This window comes from Megalobrama amblycephala, linkage group LG4 (genome assembly GCF_018812025.1).
Source record: "Megalobrama amblycephala isolate DHTTF-2021 linkage group LG4, ASM1881202v1, whole genome shotgun sequence".
Lineage (NCBI taxonomy): Eukaryota > Metazoa > Chordata > Actinopteri > Cypriniformes > Xenocyprididae > Megalobrama > Megalobrama amblycephala.
In genome coordinates, this window is record NC_063047.1 from 29,254 (window position 1) to 46,606 (window position 17,353).

General features: G+C 41.5%; 1 protein-coding gene across 1 annotated transcript; it reads left to right on the forward strand.

The window, feature by feature from the left end:
• Positions 1-427: 427 nt before the first annotated feature.
• Positions 428-15,712, forward strand: tek (TEK tyrosine kinase, endothelial). Its single transcript, XM_048186649.1, has 23 exons — positions 428-848; positions 6,698-7,000; positions 7,143-7,253; positions 7,537-7,692; positions 8,104-8,235; positions 8,489-8,626; positions 8,865-8,987; positions 9,080-9,225; positions 9,330-9,474; positions 9,666-9,824; positions 10,576-10,710; positions 10,788-11,063; positions 11,528-11,839; positions 13,178-13,338; positions 13,531-13,741; positions 13,832-13,942; positions 14,029-14,219; positions 14,310-14,423; positions 14,498-14,568; positions 14,687-14,727; positions 15,072-15,168; positions 15,246-15,345; positions 15,433-15,712. Exons 1-23 carry the CDS (start codon positions 533-535, stop codon positions 15,505-15,507), a joined length of 3,624 nt encoding a protein of 1,207 aa, XP_048042606.1. The 5' UTR covers positions 428-532; the 3' UTR covers positions 15,508-15,712.
• Positions 15,713-17,353: the final 1,641 nt, after the last annotated feature.

Genomic DNA, 17,353 nt, shown 5'->3' on the forward strand with positions numbered 1-17,353 from the left:
AAACTAAACTGGAGAAACAGTCCACTTTTATTTCCATGAGCTAAAGGGAAGAGGCACGCAGTGTGTTTGTTGATTTCCGTGAGAAACCGTTGAATAGCAGAAATGTTTTCTGGCTCTTTTCCCGCGCTCCAGAGTCCATTACATCATCTCCATGTTTGCATACCTGTGAATTATTTGGGCTTCACGGTACTTCTTCTGAAAACCCAAGCACAACATTGAAACGGTTCATGCAGTAAGATTATAACAATAAGGCATTCATGATCAACATGCTGCTGTTCTGAAGCTCTTTCAGTGGAAGTGTTTCAAAGAAATAACATGTTAAAATGCTAATTGCAGTAAAACACACAAGTGCTCAACAGCTTGACTTGAACGATTAGTTGGTCGTGAACAAAATCAGCACACTGAAAACGTGTATGAAATGTCAGATTAAGAGGTTTGATTTATTCCTCTCAGGAAGGGCTGCACAGGCACTTCTGCTGCGGAATATCTCTCTCGTCTCAAAGCGGGAGCCTCCCTTCAGGAGCTGCAATTAATGACATGCGATTGTTTAAGCTGCGGCCTTTCCCATCCTCACAACGCACAGAGAGGAAACAGGAAAAGGAACTTCAACTCCCTGTGCCTGAACAGAGCAGACGAGAGGGGTGGAGACGCTGGAGGAAAAGAAAGGGAGAGTTCATTTGTGTCAGAATCGAGGGATGTGTGCGGACGGGAGTTTCTGACAGACACTCGGTCTCTGAGACTGAACCTTCTTCTCTGTGGATGTGGACGAACTGGTCGGCTGTGCCTTGCGGGGACCATGAGTCACCTGTCCTCTGTCACGCTGTGTCTGATTGGCTGCTTGCTCACAGGTAATACTGTGCTTCATTCACTCTGTTTCTCTGTGTTTTCTGCTTTATGGGATTCGAGGGGTTTGAGGTTTGTCTGCATGTGTTGTATATTGCTGGCTCTGTTCATTAAGATGAAACAAAGTAAATGAAGGATATAAATGACAGAAAGTTATAGAGGTGATATTTTGTTTAAAATGTAGATTATGTATTATTTTGGTTAGTGAGATGGTTTATGCATTGACATCTTTATTTGCACATTTTACCAAACTAGTGGACTGAAAAGATTTAGTTTGTGAACTTTTATTGAATTGAACTACTCATAGGTCCTTCAGATGGTTGAGATGGTCCTTACACCCAAAGTGTGTGTGTGTGTGTGTGTGTGTGTGTGTGTGTGTGTGTGTGTGTGTGTGTGTGTTGTAACCACCTACAATAACTCTGGCTGTTTCTTGCACTGTGGCCCCTGTCCAATTATAATAAACAATCTTTTGCGCTGAGTTTCTGTAAAATAACCCAGAACCTGTACAATAGTGGAAAGAGGATAGTACATCCAATACTCTGCTGGCTCCAGCTTCAATAAACAAATAAGAATAAAGTATGTTTAATTCAGTAATCCCCTTAATGCAGTTTCAGCGGCTGACCAGTTCATTCTCTCCTCTCTGTTCACTCACAGCTCCACACCCCACTATCACACTGCCAAACCTTCAAAAATATTCCCATCACAAGCAATCAGAACATATGAAGTAGTGCATGAGAGTGAGCCCGGCCGACACATGAGACATTTATGAGGAACGTGTTTTGAAAATTAACATGAAAAGTGCTGTAAATTTGCCAGATTTATACAAATTCTTTCAACTGATGCTGGCAGAGAGAAAGAAGGAATACAAAAATGATCAAATAGAATTTGAGCTAAGCTGACGTTGCGGGAACACACTTTGGATAATATTATTTTGTAAATAAGTGGTAAATTAGTTTTTTTTTTGTGCAAACAAAGCACTTGTGTCACTTCATAAAATTGAGTTTAAGCCACTGGAGTCACATGGAGTCTTTAATGATGTCATTTCCCTACCTTTCTGGACTGGTATTTGCGTTGGATCTCTATGGAGGGACAGAAAGCTCTCAGACTTCATCAAAAATATCTTAATTTGTGTTCTGAAGATGAACTAAGGAATTAATGACAGAATTTTCATTTTTGGGTGAACTAACCCTTTAAATATTAAACAGCCATGAAGTGCAAGGCATGTATATGTAGTAGAATAAAGCCAAGTCATCTTTATTTATATAGCACTTTATACAAAAAAATATGTTCAGAAAATCAGTTCAGTGTTGATTCAGTTCAATGACTGTAAAGTCCATCAGATATGAAATGAGTTCATTTATCTATACAGCATCTCTGGTGAAAGCAGTGATGTCATCGTCCAGCTCAGTTCAGTTCTCATCCAATAGTGTCAGTACAGTCAATTCAATAATATTGTTGAATATCAAGTGTCCCCGACTAAGCAAGCCAGAGGCGACAGCGGCAAGATCCCAAACTTCATCAGGTGATAGAATGGAGAAAAAACCTTGAGAGAGACCAGACTCGGTCGCTAGCTCTCCTCTGGCCAACACACAAACACGGTGTGATTATGATTCAGGCGGTGTCATAAGTCAGATTGTAGATTGATGTCATTCAGAATATTTCATCCAGTTCCTTCTGCTTGAAGATCAGCATATGGTGGGAAGTCGAAGCTGGCCATCGGGTCTGTGCAGAGAATAAAGTGATTTCAGACGCGTATGTTCATGTTCCCTCACTAATCATTAAAGCAGAACAATAATATCAAGCCAGCGTTGTACTACTACACCCAAAGATAAGAAAGAAGTCATCATTCATCCTGACAGCCTTGTTTGGTTGCCTGTTTAAAGAGCTGGTCTAGAGCCAAACTCTCTTTACACTCACACATACACACAGATTCTTTACTCGCCCTAATTAGTCTTATTTATGGCCCAGATACAAGATCTCAACTGCACAGGCGTACAGTAACAATAACAGGGTGAGGTTTTCATTACCCTTGTCAAACAGAAATCGCTTTCCAACACCACGAGTAACAGTCGCCGGTGAGTTAGCTGACCTTGCCTTCTGTATGTCTGTAACGTTTTAACTGTGAAGATGTGTGCGAGAAATGAAAAGTGTTCATGAGAAACCGGTGAGAAAGGGTTTGATTGAATCAATGACTATATAAAAACTAGCTGGATCACAAAATGAACATGACAGAAGCAGACGCTTGGTCTTTACTTAAAGATTCCTGCTTCAATATTTGATGAATTACGATAAATAATGTTATAGAGACAGTCATTTATTAATTTGTTTAAGGAGTGCACATCAGTAATTCTGAATCAAATGTATTTATCATTATCTCACATAAAGAGAGAAACATATATGCTTCCATTTTTTTGTAATCACAGAAATGCACAAAACAACTCCAGTAAGGCTTTTAAATTCAAAGGCATTTAAAAAATACTGATAAAACATCATATGTTTAAGTCACATTTCTTTAGAAAGATTAAGCATTTCTATTCATTGTGCAAACTGTGACTCAACATATATGTTTTGTTTTCTAGCAGTCTCTTGTCCCTTATGGAAAGAAAATATATTTCCCTATATATGAATGATCAATATATTACATAATTTAACAATATATTTGAAAATATGCACAAAAATCTATTATCTATTGCGTAAATATATTACAATATATTGAATAATACATAAGGAATTGCCGCTTTTCATATATTGAAAAATATGTGATGATATATTAGTTACTAATATATCATATTGTATGCAATTTTATATTCAGTAATATACTGAATAATATATAGATTTATATATGATCAGATATGGTACTACATGCATAACATATTGCAGATATATTTACTCATGCAGTATAAACACATATATGTTAAAATATATTATGTAACACATTTCTTATATTTTATAATTATTTACATTTTAAAAGTTTCATATTTTCAAGTTAGTTAACAAAAGCACACCTGCATGTACCAAAGTTTCTACCAAAGAGACGTGCACAGCCATTACTTTTCAAATAAAGTTATTATAGTCTTACTGGTGATGAGCCAATCATCAGCCTAACCCTCAGGAAAATACTTAAAATATTAAAATACTTACACATACCAGAAAACCTTTTAAATTCCAAAATAATACAACTTTGAACACTAGCAGATCTCCCCCTATTTCAATATTGAGCAAAACACATGAAATAACACTTAATTTTAACATTTACTCTGCTTTAACAGTCAGAAGCAAAGCATGCTGGGAACTAGAAGTCTGTTGTAACCACTGATTGTAACTCATTCCATGAATGTGTGTATATGTGTGTACAATACATTCACATTTATATGGGAACATGTATGTGCAATATATGTACACAATAAAGGATAAAACTTTATGAATGTAAGGCTATTTTTGTCTTCATTTATAAATATTTTATATGTATCAATATATAGCCATACATGGTCAATGCATATATTGCAGTATATTGACAAATATAAGCACTAGTTTCCCATATATAGAAATGTATTATATAATATATGGCATTATATTTTGCAGTATATATTTTTGTTCCGTTAGGGGTATTTTCCATAATCATATGTATATTTATTATTGCAATGGTTAGCATAAGTAGCATGGCATATAAATATATTTCCTCATAGTGATCAGAAACCCCATTGGATTTCAATTAGAAGTTATTTAAAACGCTGGTGTTTGAAAGTGAGTTCTGAGCTGAAAATAGTTTTGATGTCTTAAATGTTTATGTTAGCTGGTAGCCTGGTATGATAACATGGGAAATGAGCAGCGGTGTCGTCCCTCTCCTGAGTAAACTCTGCCTTTGTTCATGACCGCTCCTCAAGCCCCAGTTGGCGGCTTTAGACCAAAGTATTCTTCATCCTGAAAAACCCCTAACCCCGATCAAGCCCTGTAAGTGACGGTGTGCACATGACTGTGATACACACTAGCACTCTTCTGGCCTGACAGTGGAAACACGGCTGTATTTGTGTCTCTGTCATGGACCAGTCGTTTTATGGCTGTATTTCAGAGTGTTTCTACATTCAGTGTTTTATGAGGTCAGAGTTGAATTGCTGAAGTGTTTGAGTCCTGGAGTGTTTCATAGGGCATCATAACACACTCAGAGTTTCTGCAACAGGAAGTTAGAGTCAGTTTGAGTCTCATAATGTTCATGCCACATAAATCAAGTGTATCGTCTCATTTTAATGCCATAATAAATTTGTTTGCACATTACCTGTAAAAAAGATTAAGAACTGTTGTTGATGTTAATTTGTGTGATTCAGAATTGCATCAGCTGTGTTTCAAAATTAGAAAGAGTTTTATTGGCCATATTTGACTTGGTAGCAGGAGCATAATTCATTAACTGAAATACAACATCTAGCCACAGAATTACAGCAGAAGATCACATTTACAGAATAAAACAAATACAATAAAAATGAGTAGTAAATGTACAGAGATTAGTAAGATGCAAGGATGTGCAGCTAGAACAAACTGAGATGCACATCAAGGGGATTGTAATGGTAACACACACCAATCAGGCATGACATTATGAGCACTGACAGGTGAAGTGAACGACACTGATCATCTCTTCATTAGTGGTGGATATGTTAGGCAGCAAGTGAACATTTTGTCCTCAAAGTTGATGACAGAAGCAGGAAAAATGGGCAAGCATAAGGATTTGAGCGAGTTTGACAAGGGCCAAATTGTGACGGCTAGACGACTGGATCAGAGCATCTCCAAAACTGCAGCTCTTGTGGGGTGTTCCCGGTCTGCAGTGGTCAGTATCTATCAAAAGTGCTCCAAGGAAGGAACAGTGGTGAACCAGCGACAGGGTCATGGACGGCCGAGGCTCATTGAAGGCTCTGATCCAACAGACGAGCTCCTGTAGCTCAAACTGCTCCAGAAGTTAATGCTGGTTCTGATAGAAAGGTGTCAGAATACACAGTGCATCAGTCTGTTGCGTATGGAGCTGCATAGCTGCAGACCAGTCAGGGTGCCCATGCTGACCCCTGTCCACCGCCCAAAGAGCCAACAGTGGACACGTGAGCATCAGAACTGGACCACGGAGCAATGGAAGAAGGTGGCCTGGTCTGATGAATCATGTTTTCTTCTACATCACGTGGATGGCCGGGTGCGTGTGTGTCTCTTACCTGGGGAACACATGGCACCAGGGTGCACTATGGGAAGAAGGCGAGCCGGCGGAGGCAGTGTGATGCTTTGGGCAATGTTCTGCTGGGAAACCTGGGGTCCTGCCATCCATGTGGATGTTACTGTGACACGTACCACCTACTTAAGCATTGTTGCAGTCCATGTACACCCTTTCATGGAAACGGTATTCCCTGGTGGCTGTGGATCTTTCAGCAGGATAATGCTCCTGCCACAAAGCAAAAATGGTTCAGGAATGGTTTGAGGAGCACAATAACGAGTTTGAGGTGTTGACTTGGCCTCCAAATTCCCCAGATCTCAATCCAGTCGAGCATCTGTGGGATGTGCTGAACAAACAAGTCCGATCCATGGAGGCTCCACCTCACAACTTACAGGACTTAAAGGATCTGCTGCTAACATCTTGGTGCAGATCCCACAGCACACCTTCAGGGGTCTAGAGGAGTCCATGCCTCGACGGGTCAGGGCTGTTTTGGCAGCAAAAGGGGGACCAACACAATATTAGGAAGGTGCTCATAATGTTATGCCTGATCAGTGTATATTTGAATGTACAAATACTGTGGCAGAAAGTGGAGATGTTGCTGAAATTAAAACTACTGGAGTAGTTTTCCTTTCAGATCCAATGAGGTTCATTCCTGTCCTGTTTCTGCAGGCAGCGCTCTTGACATCTCAGACGTGACTCTGATAAATCCAGACCCGGTTGTGTCTTCGGCGAACCTGCCGTCTCTCCTGTGTGTGAGCAGCGACTGGACGGGTTCTGGCACCAGTTTGCTGAGTTTGGGCCATGAGTATCCTGATCCGAACCCTCATGTTTTGAGCACCGAACCGGACCGAAGCCACCACTCTGCTGCTAAAGTCACGTGGACGTCTCGCAATCACACCTTTGGAGCTTTTTACTGCCAAGTCAAGAACTCTAACGGAAGTAAAATCTACACCTACAAGATGCTCCATGAAGGTAGTAAATCTGAGCGCAGAGCTTTGGCTTCTTTGAAAGGAAATACTTGTTTGTAATGGCACAGGCCAGACATACACTGCCTTTATAAACTGACCATATGTTGTTTTTAGCAGACAGGGTTAACTGTTTCCTTTTTCTTCAGCTTCATTCCTCCCTGAATCTCTGACGATCACTGTTAATGAAGGTGAAGACGTTAACATCACTTTCACGAAAAAGACAGATTTACCAGAGGACATACTCATCAATAAAAACGGTGGGAACACTCAAACATCTGTGCGTTGTTTTATTGTGACATGCCTTGAGAAAATAATATAGTCTCTATACAGGCACTATAAAGATAACTTTTATTATTTTTTATTTACTTTATTTATTTATTTTTTTTAAATAACATTTATACGTGTACAACATTTCCCACATACTGTATTCCTTGTTTTCCTGGCAATTTTTTTTTTTTTTTTCAAGAATAATTTTGTATACTTTTTGCTGTTCTAGCTGTTTTTTTTTGTTTTTGTTTTCTCTTTTTCTTTTATTTTCAGGATATTTTGTACACTCATTACCCAAAGAAGAAATTATGGAAACAATGCATTACCCAATAACCAATGCAGAAGCTCAAAGTCATGCTGGATTATATACTATCCATTACATTTCTGGAGCTTCATTCAGCTCCGCAATAACCCGACTGATCGTCAGGAGTAAGTCCTTCGGTTCATGCTTTCTTACCAAACATCACTGAACACACTCTCTAGTAATGGTGCAAACTGATGTTTAAATTAAGCGATGACTGTGAGATATTTGAGATTGAATGTGTCATGATCATAAAGATTCATAATACTGCTCCTCACTGTAAGTTACACTATAAAAGGTCTGGTATTCATTTAGGAATTTGTCAGAGGAGCACTAATACATTTGTCTTTTGCACGATTAGGCTGCTTTAAACCATTTGTGAATGTGCAGAAAAGTATCATGTTCATTTTATTTTCATGCAGTCAATTGAATGCCTTTTGAATTTAGTGCACAAGTTCCTGTCACTAGGATAAAAAGCTCTTGTGTTTTCAGCAGAATGTAAGCTCATGTTGTGTAATGGTCAGCTGTTATGCTAACAGGTTGTAAGGCTGGTTTATGGGGAGTGAATTGTACCAAATCGTGTCTGCCCTGCACTAACGGAGGCGTGTGTCATGACGGGACGGGAGAATGCATCTGCCCTCCAGGCTTTAAAGGACCCACCTGTCAAACCGGTAACACTCATATTCTTCAGTGGTCCCACTTCATATTCAGAGTGGTCCCATTTATTACAAGGGACATATCTATTTCTAATATTTACATGATCGGTCTATGAATATGAGTTTATTTTGACAGATAATTAGAGCTAGGTCCTTAAATTTTTAAAACAAATGCGAGCGCTGTGCATTTTACTTAGAAAAGTACAAATGGAAATGGATCACATTTAAATGTGGGATGAGGATGAAGTGTGTGTTCTCTCGTGTACAGTGTGTGGCGAGGGCCGCTTTGGCAGCAGCTGTAAGGAGCGCTGTGTGGACGGACTCTGCCGCTCTCTGGTCTTCTGTCTCAGAGACCCGTACGGCTGCTCCTGTGCGTCCGGATGGAGGGGACTCAAGTGCAACGAGGGTTAGTTTAACACAGGAGGAATTTTCTTTTTAAATTTAATATCCCTCATTTTACTCTATAAATGCTGTTAATTGTAGTACTGTGGACTAGTTTGGTCAAAGATGTTCATTTTGATGAAATATAATTGTATTTTATTACAACCTTAATCTGATAAGAAGTGATATTTCTGTATTATTATGACGACTTATTTAAATATATATGTCAGATATATTGAGGACACAATGTGGTCTGATTTCAGTCTGTCCGTCTGGTTATTATGGTGCTGACTGTAAACAGAAATGTGAGTGTGAACAGAGCGAATGCAATCGCTTCAGAGGATGTGTGTGTGCAGGCAGGCATGGAGCTCGCTGTGAGAGCCCAGGTGAACATTTCATTTTATTTCGAAGTGAGTGAAACCGTTCTGTGTTTCTGGGAGATCTCTGGGCTGAATCCATGTCCATGTTTCTTTGAAAGACACGAGACCTGTGATCGTGAGCAGTCCGAGAGACATCGAGCTCAACTCAGGCGTCACATACACGGTCAACTGCTCTGCGTCAGGCCAGCCCGCTCCTTTACACGGGGAAATAACCCTGGTCAAACCAGACAAAACCACTGTCTATGTGAGTTGGAGCGCAGTGACATCATCGTTACACTGTTTCAGCACAATTTTCTCTCCTCTAATGCGTTATTCGAAGGGAAATTCCCTCTCTTTTGTTTTTCTCAGGCAGTGGACACACAGACAGAAAAGAATCAGACGACATCCACATTCATGGTGGAGAATATCACTGTATCTGCCGCTGGCCGCTGGTTGTGTCAGGTGAAAGTCAAACATTTTCAGGAGGAGAAAGAATTCATGGTGATTGTCAAAGGTGATATTCTTCAACTGTCTCCATTTCCTTCCCAGCAAAGTTCCAAAAATTCACAACAGTGTTTCAAAAGCCAAAAAGTTCTGGATCTATGCCTTTATTTTGTTATTCAAACTGATAGAAATGGATTTCTTAGCACTGCAATGAATGGGTTAAACGAATGTATGTAAATCAGAACTCTTGTCTTGTTTCAGTTCCGCCACAGCCTCAGAAACCACCCGTCCTGAACGACAGCGGTCTGCATCACCTGCTGCTGCTGGTCAGTAAAGATCCCTACACTGGAGATGGACCTCTCACTTCAGTCAAGGTCGTCTACAAGCAGGCCGGCACATCTACATGGAAAAGTGTTGAGGGTAACGGAGCTTAATGTGCTTGTAGTTTCACAATGTATGTGTTTTTATGGTGTCTGTTACAGCTGGAACATTTCATATCTGAGGTTATAGGTGACTGTGTTGCTCTTGGCAAACTGTCTAGTGTAATAAATATTTCCATTGTGCAATAGATTACAAAAAGGTGATGGAAGTCTGATGAGCTGAACACATTTCTGATGGTTGTCATATACAGAACTTATTTTGACTAGTCAGAAGAATGTGGTTGAAGTCATTGCCCTTTCATTTCCTACTGGAGGAAAAGTCCAGAATCAGGGATGTTTGTGTTTCACTACATGTAGAGGGGGATTTTTCCTTATTACCTAAATGTGTTTATTGGTGCTGGCACAAACAGAAGGACAGTACAACTAGCTTTTCAAACGTTTATTTTTAAAAGTGAAAACAATGCAAATAACAGGTACTGGAAAAATAATCTTTGCAGATATGCATCGACTAAATAAATACAGTATACAGTGTGTGTGTGTGTGTGTGTGTGTGTGTGTGTGTGTGATACAAGCAAAGGGAGGAAGAAATGAAAAAGCCCCACAAAGATCGAAAAGAGTGTTGTTCAGTTCTGCATAAGAAAACAGCTGTCATGAACACATTTGTGTCTGGATCATTATTCTTGCTGAGTAGACTGATACTCAATATGTGGAGTCTGTGGATCTGTTGAGTAGATATGTATTGTATGTACCAGATATGTATTAAAAGAGACACATTTGGCTGTGTTGAACAGCGAGCGGCTCTCTGGTAAGGCTGGACAATCTTTCTCCCATGACGAGCTACACCACACGGGTGCGGCTCAGTCGCCATGGACCCGGAGGAACCGGCCAGCCCGGACCTGAAGCCAATTTCTCCACACAGGTGCTTGGTAAGAATACTCACGCTCAACCACATCTAACATTCACCAAATGGTGAAACATTAGAGTGCCTGTGGTCTGTCCTCAGAGCTGCCCGTGGGTATGAAACTGACCCCCATCAATCAGACCTCGCTGGCCCTGTCGTGGGACGTGGCTTCTGCTGAGGATGCCTGGGGTTACGAGGTCACGTGTCAGCAGGTTGGAGCTTCAGGAACTGTGAGGAAGTTTCAGCTCCCGTCAAACTCCTCCGGTGTGCATCTGAGCGAGCTGAAGCCCAGACACAAATACCAGTGCAGGGTGAGGACGACCAGCAGCGCCACAGATCTGCCCTGTCCCAGCGTCAGCGCCTGGACGCTGAGCGACCGTAAGCATGATATTATGTATCCTTATAGGCAGCTGTGTATTGATTATCTGGATACTTCATGGACTGATACATCTAAATCTCCTCTGAAAGCTCTTTTAATGTCTCTCATCCACCCAAATCAATTTATTTCTACAGTTCTGTTCACACTGTTTGATAGTAACTTCACAGAATCTCATGAAGTTAATGCTTCATTGTGCACAGTTTAGAGCTGCGCGACAGGATAGTTTACACTTACAGGCGATGTAAACAGTCATGTGTAACCCCTCCTGTCCCGCTCTAAGTGGGAATCGAACCCAGGTCCGCTGCCATGGGAGTGTCAGTCGCTAGAGCGCCTCTTGAGAACAGGGGAGTGAGGTTTACACGCACAGCTCTTACCGGCCTACGTCCATTACATATACGTACATAAGTAGAACTTGTATTTTAAATAGTGGGAGTTATTCATTGGTTATGTGGTGATCCTTCAGAGCTTCCTCCGCCTCCTGCCAACATCTCCACCTGCAACATCAGTGACAGCTCAGCCATCATCACCTGGTCGGTGGCCGAGGGTCACTCCATCTCCAAAGCCGTCATCCGCTACCAGCAGATGGAGCAGATGGACTACATCCAGCAGGTGGAGCTCGACGTGCAGCCGGATCAGACCAGTATGCGCTTCCAGCTCCGGGGTCTGAGGGCCGACAGCACCTACCAGCTGAAGCTCTTGACCATCAACAACATGGGAGAGAGTACGGAGCGGCCACAGATCAGTCTCCAGACACTGACCCCGCAGGAGAGCTCACGTGAGTCTGTGCTTGAACCTAAATCCAGTGCATCTCAAAAAGCTTCCAGTAGGAGTCAGGTATTTAAAGGTGCAATTTGTACGATTTTTGCAGTAAAATATCCAAAAAACACTAGGCCAATGTTATATATTTTGTTCACTTGAGTACTTACAATATCCTTAATGTTTCCAACTATTTGTAAATCGTGAGAAAATTGCAGTGTTAACCAAGGCTCCGGGACGTGTGAGGAGTCGCCTGTCAATGGCGTCATACCCGCGTTACCCTTGGTTTCCGCTTTTATTTTGTAGAAACCATGGAAACACCAAAGACGCTTTAATATTTACATGTTTTAATAGACAAGGGAACAACTGTTTGGTTACGTTTATAGACAGAAAACGAATTATTGTTATAAAGCTCAAGATGTTTAGTCTTATTGTTTAAATCAAATTTTCTTGATTTTTTGCGAGTACCATGCTTTACCATGCCTCAGAGAAAAACACTATCAAGTAGATAACATAGCATAATCAGATGCAGCTTTATTTTTAGTAACAGTAATCCAGCATTTTCTCCATCATACAATACGTTTTAAAATTAATTGCATGCCAGTTATCAACACAAGCCATCCAGCATTTAATATGATATTGTAAAATTGATCTATCTCACTGCAGTGTGTAACAGTGTCTCACAGCAGCCGCCTAATGGTGCTTCATACTACAGTAACGTTAATAATCGCATCCATGAATGTGATTTCTTCCCGAGTCCTATCCCAATTATTTTCCATCGGCCGTTGAGGTGAAGACCACATGTACCAAGATTCCGCGCTATTAATATTACTTTAAGTAAAACAGTGTATATGTAAAACTTGAATATATTCTTCATCATATTTGCGATGTTTCACTGTATGGACTGCTGCCAGGTGCTCTTAAAGAGCAAAACCTGTTTGACTTTCTTCTGACTGTGAAAAATAAAATATTTTGAGAAATGCCCATGAGGGGAAGTAAATGATGGCAGAATGATAATTTCTGGCTGAAGTGTTCCTTTAAGTCTGCAGCTTCACCAAAGTGAGCAGCCTCCTGAGAGAGTAACACTGCCCTCTACAGGCACGGATCACTTACTGTTTATAAATGATGACCATAATATAATATAATATAAAATATAATGAAAGTTAAAGCAGATATGGAAAATATGTAGAGAAGCAGATAAAAAAATGGGTACAAATGTGCAAAAAAAAACAAATAAAAATATGCTAAGGCTGTTTAATTCACATTACATTATTTAATGTTAATGTAATGTTCAGCATTATAAAATGTGTTTTTAAAGCCTTATTCTAGACTTATTCCTGGCTGTTGTGTGTTTCAGAGCTGCATGGCCTCCAGGCTCATAGTAAAATGCTCTTCTACGCGATACTGGGCTCTGCTGGCATGACGTGCATCACGATCCTGCTGGCCTTCTGCATCGTATTACAGCTGAAGAAAGCCACCTTCCAGAGACGCATGGTGCAGGCCTTTCACAACATAGTGGTGAGATCACATTAAAAAAACAACTGAATTCAGTCACAGCTTTGTCTATACAGCATAACCTGCTCCATACAGCCAAGTTCAGAGAGCTTGCCTGGAGGTTTCTAGTGGTCCTGAAGACCTTTATTAGCTGCTTCAGGTCTGCTGGACCGGACCTACGGAGTCGGTAAACATCTGTCTTTCCTGTGCGCACAGAGAGAGGAGCCTGTGGTTCAGTTTAGCTCTGTGCCTCTGAACATGCCGAAGAAAGTTCCCAACTCCAGCCAATCCGTGGCCTATCCGACCCTGGAGTGGAGTGACATAAAGTTCCAGGACGTGATCGGAGAGGGAAACTTCGGACAGGTGCTGAAAGCTCGCATTAAGAAAGACGGACTGAGGATGGATGCGGCCATTAAGAGAATGAAAGGCAAGAGGAATTCTTTGTTGGGGTCATTATGGAGTGTGTTAGAGATTGCTCAGTTTTCTCATCACGTCTTATTCTCTGTCTGGTCAATAGAATATGCATCTAAGGACGACCACAGAGACTTTGCGGGGGAACTGGAGGTCTTGTGTAAGCTGGGTCACCATCCGAACATCATTAACCTCCTGGGAGCATGTGAACACAGAGGTGTGCGCCTCAAACGGGTTCTGATCTTCTCTGATAGGGCACTACTGCATACTCGATCTCATTTGCACTGTCTTCTTCTACTCCAGGTTACCTGTATTTGGCCATTGAATACGCTCCTCATGGAAACCTTCTGGACTTTCTGCGAAAGAGCCGCGTATTAGAGACGGACCCGGCCTTCGCCATCGCTAACAGCACCGCGTCCACGCTCTCCTCGCAGCAGTTACTGCACTTCGCTGCAGACGTGGCACGTGGCATGGACTACCTGAGCCAGAAACATGTGAGCGCAAGAAACACGCTGTCCACCGTCCTAATGGTGCAGTGTGTCTCTGCAATAAGCTGCTTCAACATGAATATTTTTCTTTTGCAGTTTATTCACAGAGATCTAGCAGCCAGAAACATCCTGGTAGGAGAGAACTTTGTGGCAAAGATTGCTGATTTTGGCCTGTCCAGAGGTCAGGAGGTTTACGTGAAGAAGACCATGGTAAAGATCTGAAGGCTGCTGTTATTTTCATCCATAAATGAACGTGTGATTTTAACATGCGCGTTTCTCCGCAGGGCCGTCTGCCGGTGAGGTGGATGGCCATCGAATCTCTCAACTACAGTGTTTATACCACCAACAGTGACGTGTAAGAGTCCGGCAGTCTGTTGTGTTGTGTGTGTGTCTGCGCAGAGTAACGTGTGTGTGTGTGTCTGCACTGAAAGTAATGTGTGTGTGTGTGTGTGTGTGTGTGTGTGTCTGCACAGGTGGTCGTACGGCGTGCTGCTCTGGGAGGTCGTCAGCTTAGGTCTGTGATCACTGCACTCAGTATTTACTGCTTTTGCACTATTTTTAGCATAAATATGGTTAGGGTAATAAAAATAATAGGGTTTTACAAATAAAAAGAGTACTTCAAATACCCAGATGAAAAACTAAGTGTGGACACTTCATGCACCCACTGATCGCAGCTTTAATTCTGCATAGCGTTTGGACTCTGATACTGAATGACAAAATCACCTTCTAAAACTCATAAACTAGACATTAGAGAATGTATAGTGCATCATTTGGGACACAACTACAGTACTGGAGGTCAGTTGTGTGTCCCAGGTGTTCCTGCTGACATTATGTTATTGGCTGGCTCTTGATTGGCAGGTGGAACACCGTACTGCGGTCTGACGTGTGCAGAGCTCTACGAGAAACTCCCACTGGGCTTCCGGCTGGAGAAACCGCTGAACTGTGACGACGAGGTGTAAGTCTGAAGCTCGTGTCAGCCACGCATGTGCGAGAGAACTGGAAATGAGGCCGTTTCTCTGTCTCGCCCGACAGGTATGAGCTGATGAAACAGTGCTGGAAGGAGAAGCCTTACGAGAGGCCGTCATTCGCTCAGATCTTGATGTCACTCAATCGTATGCTGGAGGAGAGGAAGGTATCAGAGCTTATTGCTCTTCCAGTTCTGATGAAGAGATCATTGCATGTTGTTTTGCTTGTGACACTCTCCTCTCATTCTGTCCAGACGTACGTCAACACGACGCTCTACGAGAAATTCACCTACGCCGGCATTGACTGTTCTGCAGAGGAAGCTGGCTGATCTTCATTACGGTTAATACGATCCTCTGAGCAGGATTCACAGACTAGAGTTTTACACACATTGTGTTTCATTAGTAAATGACTATCGGATCATATTTCTGTTTGTTGTTAAGTGTTTATTAGTGTGTGAGATGTTGAGTGCAGATTCTGACAGATGTGTGATGTTTGTATATTTCTTTGTTTTTAATAAAACTCTGAAACTGCGAGACCTTTTGTTTCTGAATGTACATACTGTAAAGGCTCCGGCAGCTTCGAGCCAATAAACCTCTGAAAAATCTTCTATTTTTGTGACCAAAATGAATAACTTATAATCATTTCTTAAGATAATCCAGGATTACAGATGCAGAACCCTCGACCTCTGCAGTTCAGTTACTGTGTGCACTTTACAGAAAGTGGTTGGATGTCATTTTAAAGGGTACACAAACAATGGCTGTGACTGGGTGATCAAATGAGGAAATGATTGGCCATGAAACTGTTTTAAACATCCATCAATAGTCTATGACAGGACTAACTTTTGTCTAGCTAAAGTTATCATGGTAAAATTTCCACTTATACGTCACTAATCTTTTTAATTTACCTCTGATTAAATTCACATCACTATTTCATTTTTTAAGCAAAGGCACTTTGTGTGTATATTCTGACTGAAGACATGCTATACATAGAGCTGAAATCAGTGTTTCAGTTCACGTTTATTTTAAAGTGCGTTTCAAAGCAGCTTTGGAGAAAATACATGTTTTAATGATACAATATTTGGGTCTAATGAACAGAGTCTTGCATTAAATCATGAAACTTCCTTCAGCCTCTTAAATCCCAGTGAAGAGTTTCAATCTGACAAATACCATCCAATAAATCTGCACAAACATCGTTCACATTTACAATTTGATTTTTTTTCCTGAATTAATGATAAAAACAACACTAAGGGTTATTTCTGCATTAGTTTTGGTAAATCATCTGAAAGGGGACATTTGTCTTTTTTCCATTTCACCACCTAAAAAAGGCGAACAAACAATTGAATTGATTTCATTGCACAAAACATATTTTCAGTCCCTGATATTTCCTAGATGATTTGTGATATAACAAAGATTAATGATTATGAGCGCTTTGTACTCAAACGATTGAATCAGGTTCTCCTCACAGATGCAATGTCAAGTCAAGAGACATGAGGAACCTTCAGTTCCAGTTAGAGTCACTTCACTCCTGACTCGCCCATGGAGCAGGATTTACGGCAGCGTCCCACACGGGTCTCCCTCCGCCATCTCCCTTTGCGCCATGATCACACACACCTCATAGACGCGGAAGGCAGCGAAGGCGGTGGCCAGCAGACAGGCGGCACCCAGGATGTACCACCAGTTGAAGAGGCCGAAGGAAACTCCTTTCACGATGCAGTAGAGGCCGAAACACACCAGGGCCAGAGCGGAGAAGAGCTGCACGCACAGCGGCGGCCCGGAGGACGCGTGTTTCTCGCCCATGATGAACTCCAGCGAGAAGATCTCACGCTCTGGGAGACAGACCTGAGAGGAAGATCGGCTTGATGGGGAATCCCTGAGCAGTGAAATATATGCGAGTCTGTGTCATGACGAAAACATGATGTCTGTCTGTCATGAGCTCCGGCGCAGCACTGAGGCAGAGAGGCGAGTGCTGGGTGTTATATACGCTTACAGATCTTAGATTACAGAAAGACCCTCGAAGCGCTCGTGTCTAATCCTGCGGCCGTCTTCAGCCTCTCACTGGGAATTAAGATGCGTTTAAGAAACACTCGTTTCAATTATGCTGACTTGCAGCTTTCATGTAATTAAGGTAAGTGCAACCGATAAAGCGCTTATAGATCGTAAGTTAGTGTTTTTGAG

What these genes read in the sequence shown, in the direction of transcription:
- tek (XM_048186649.1), top strand. Translation starts at nt 533, where the DNA reads ATGACATGCGATTGTTTAAGCTGCGGCCTTTCCCATCCTCACAACGCA. An exon ending in TTTACGTGAAGAAGACCATG is followed by an intron (nt 14,424 to 14,497) that starts GTAAAGATCTGA and finishes GTTTCTCCGCAG; the next exon opens with GGCCGTCTGCCGGTGAGGTG. An exon ending in TATACCACCAACAGTGACGT is followed by an intron (nt 14,569 to 14,686) that starts GTAAGAGTCCGG and finishes GTGTCTGCACAG; the next exon opens with GTGGTCGTACGGCGTGCTGC.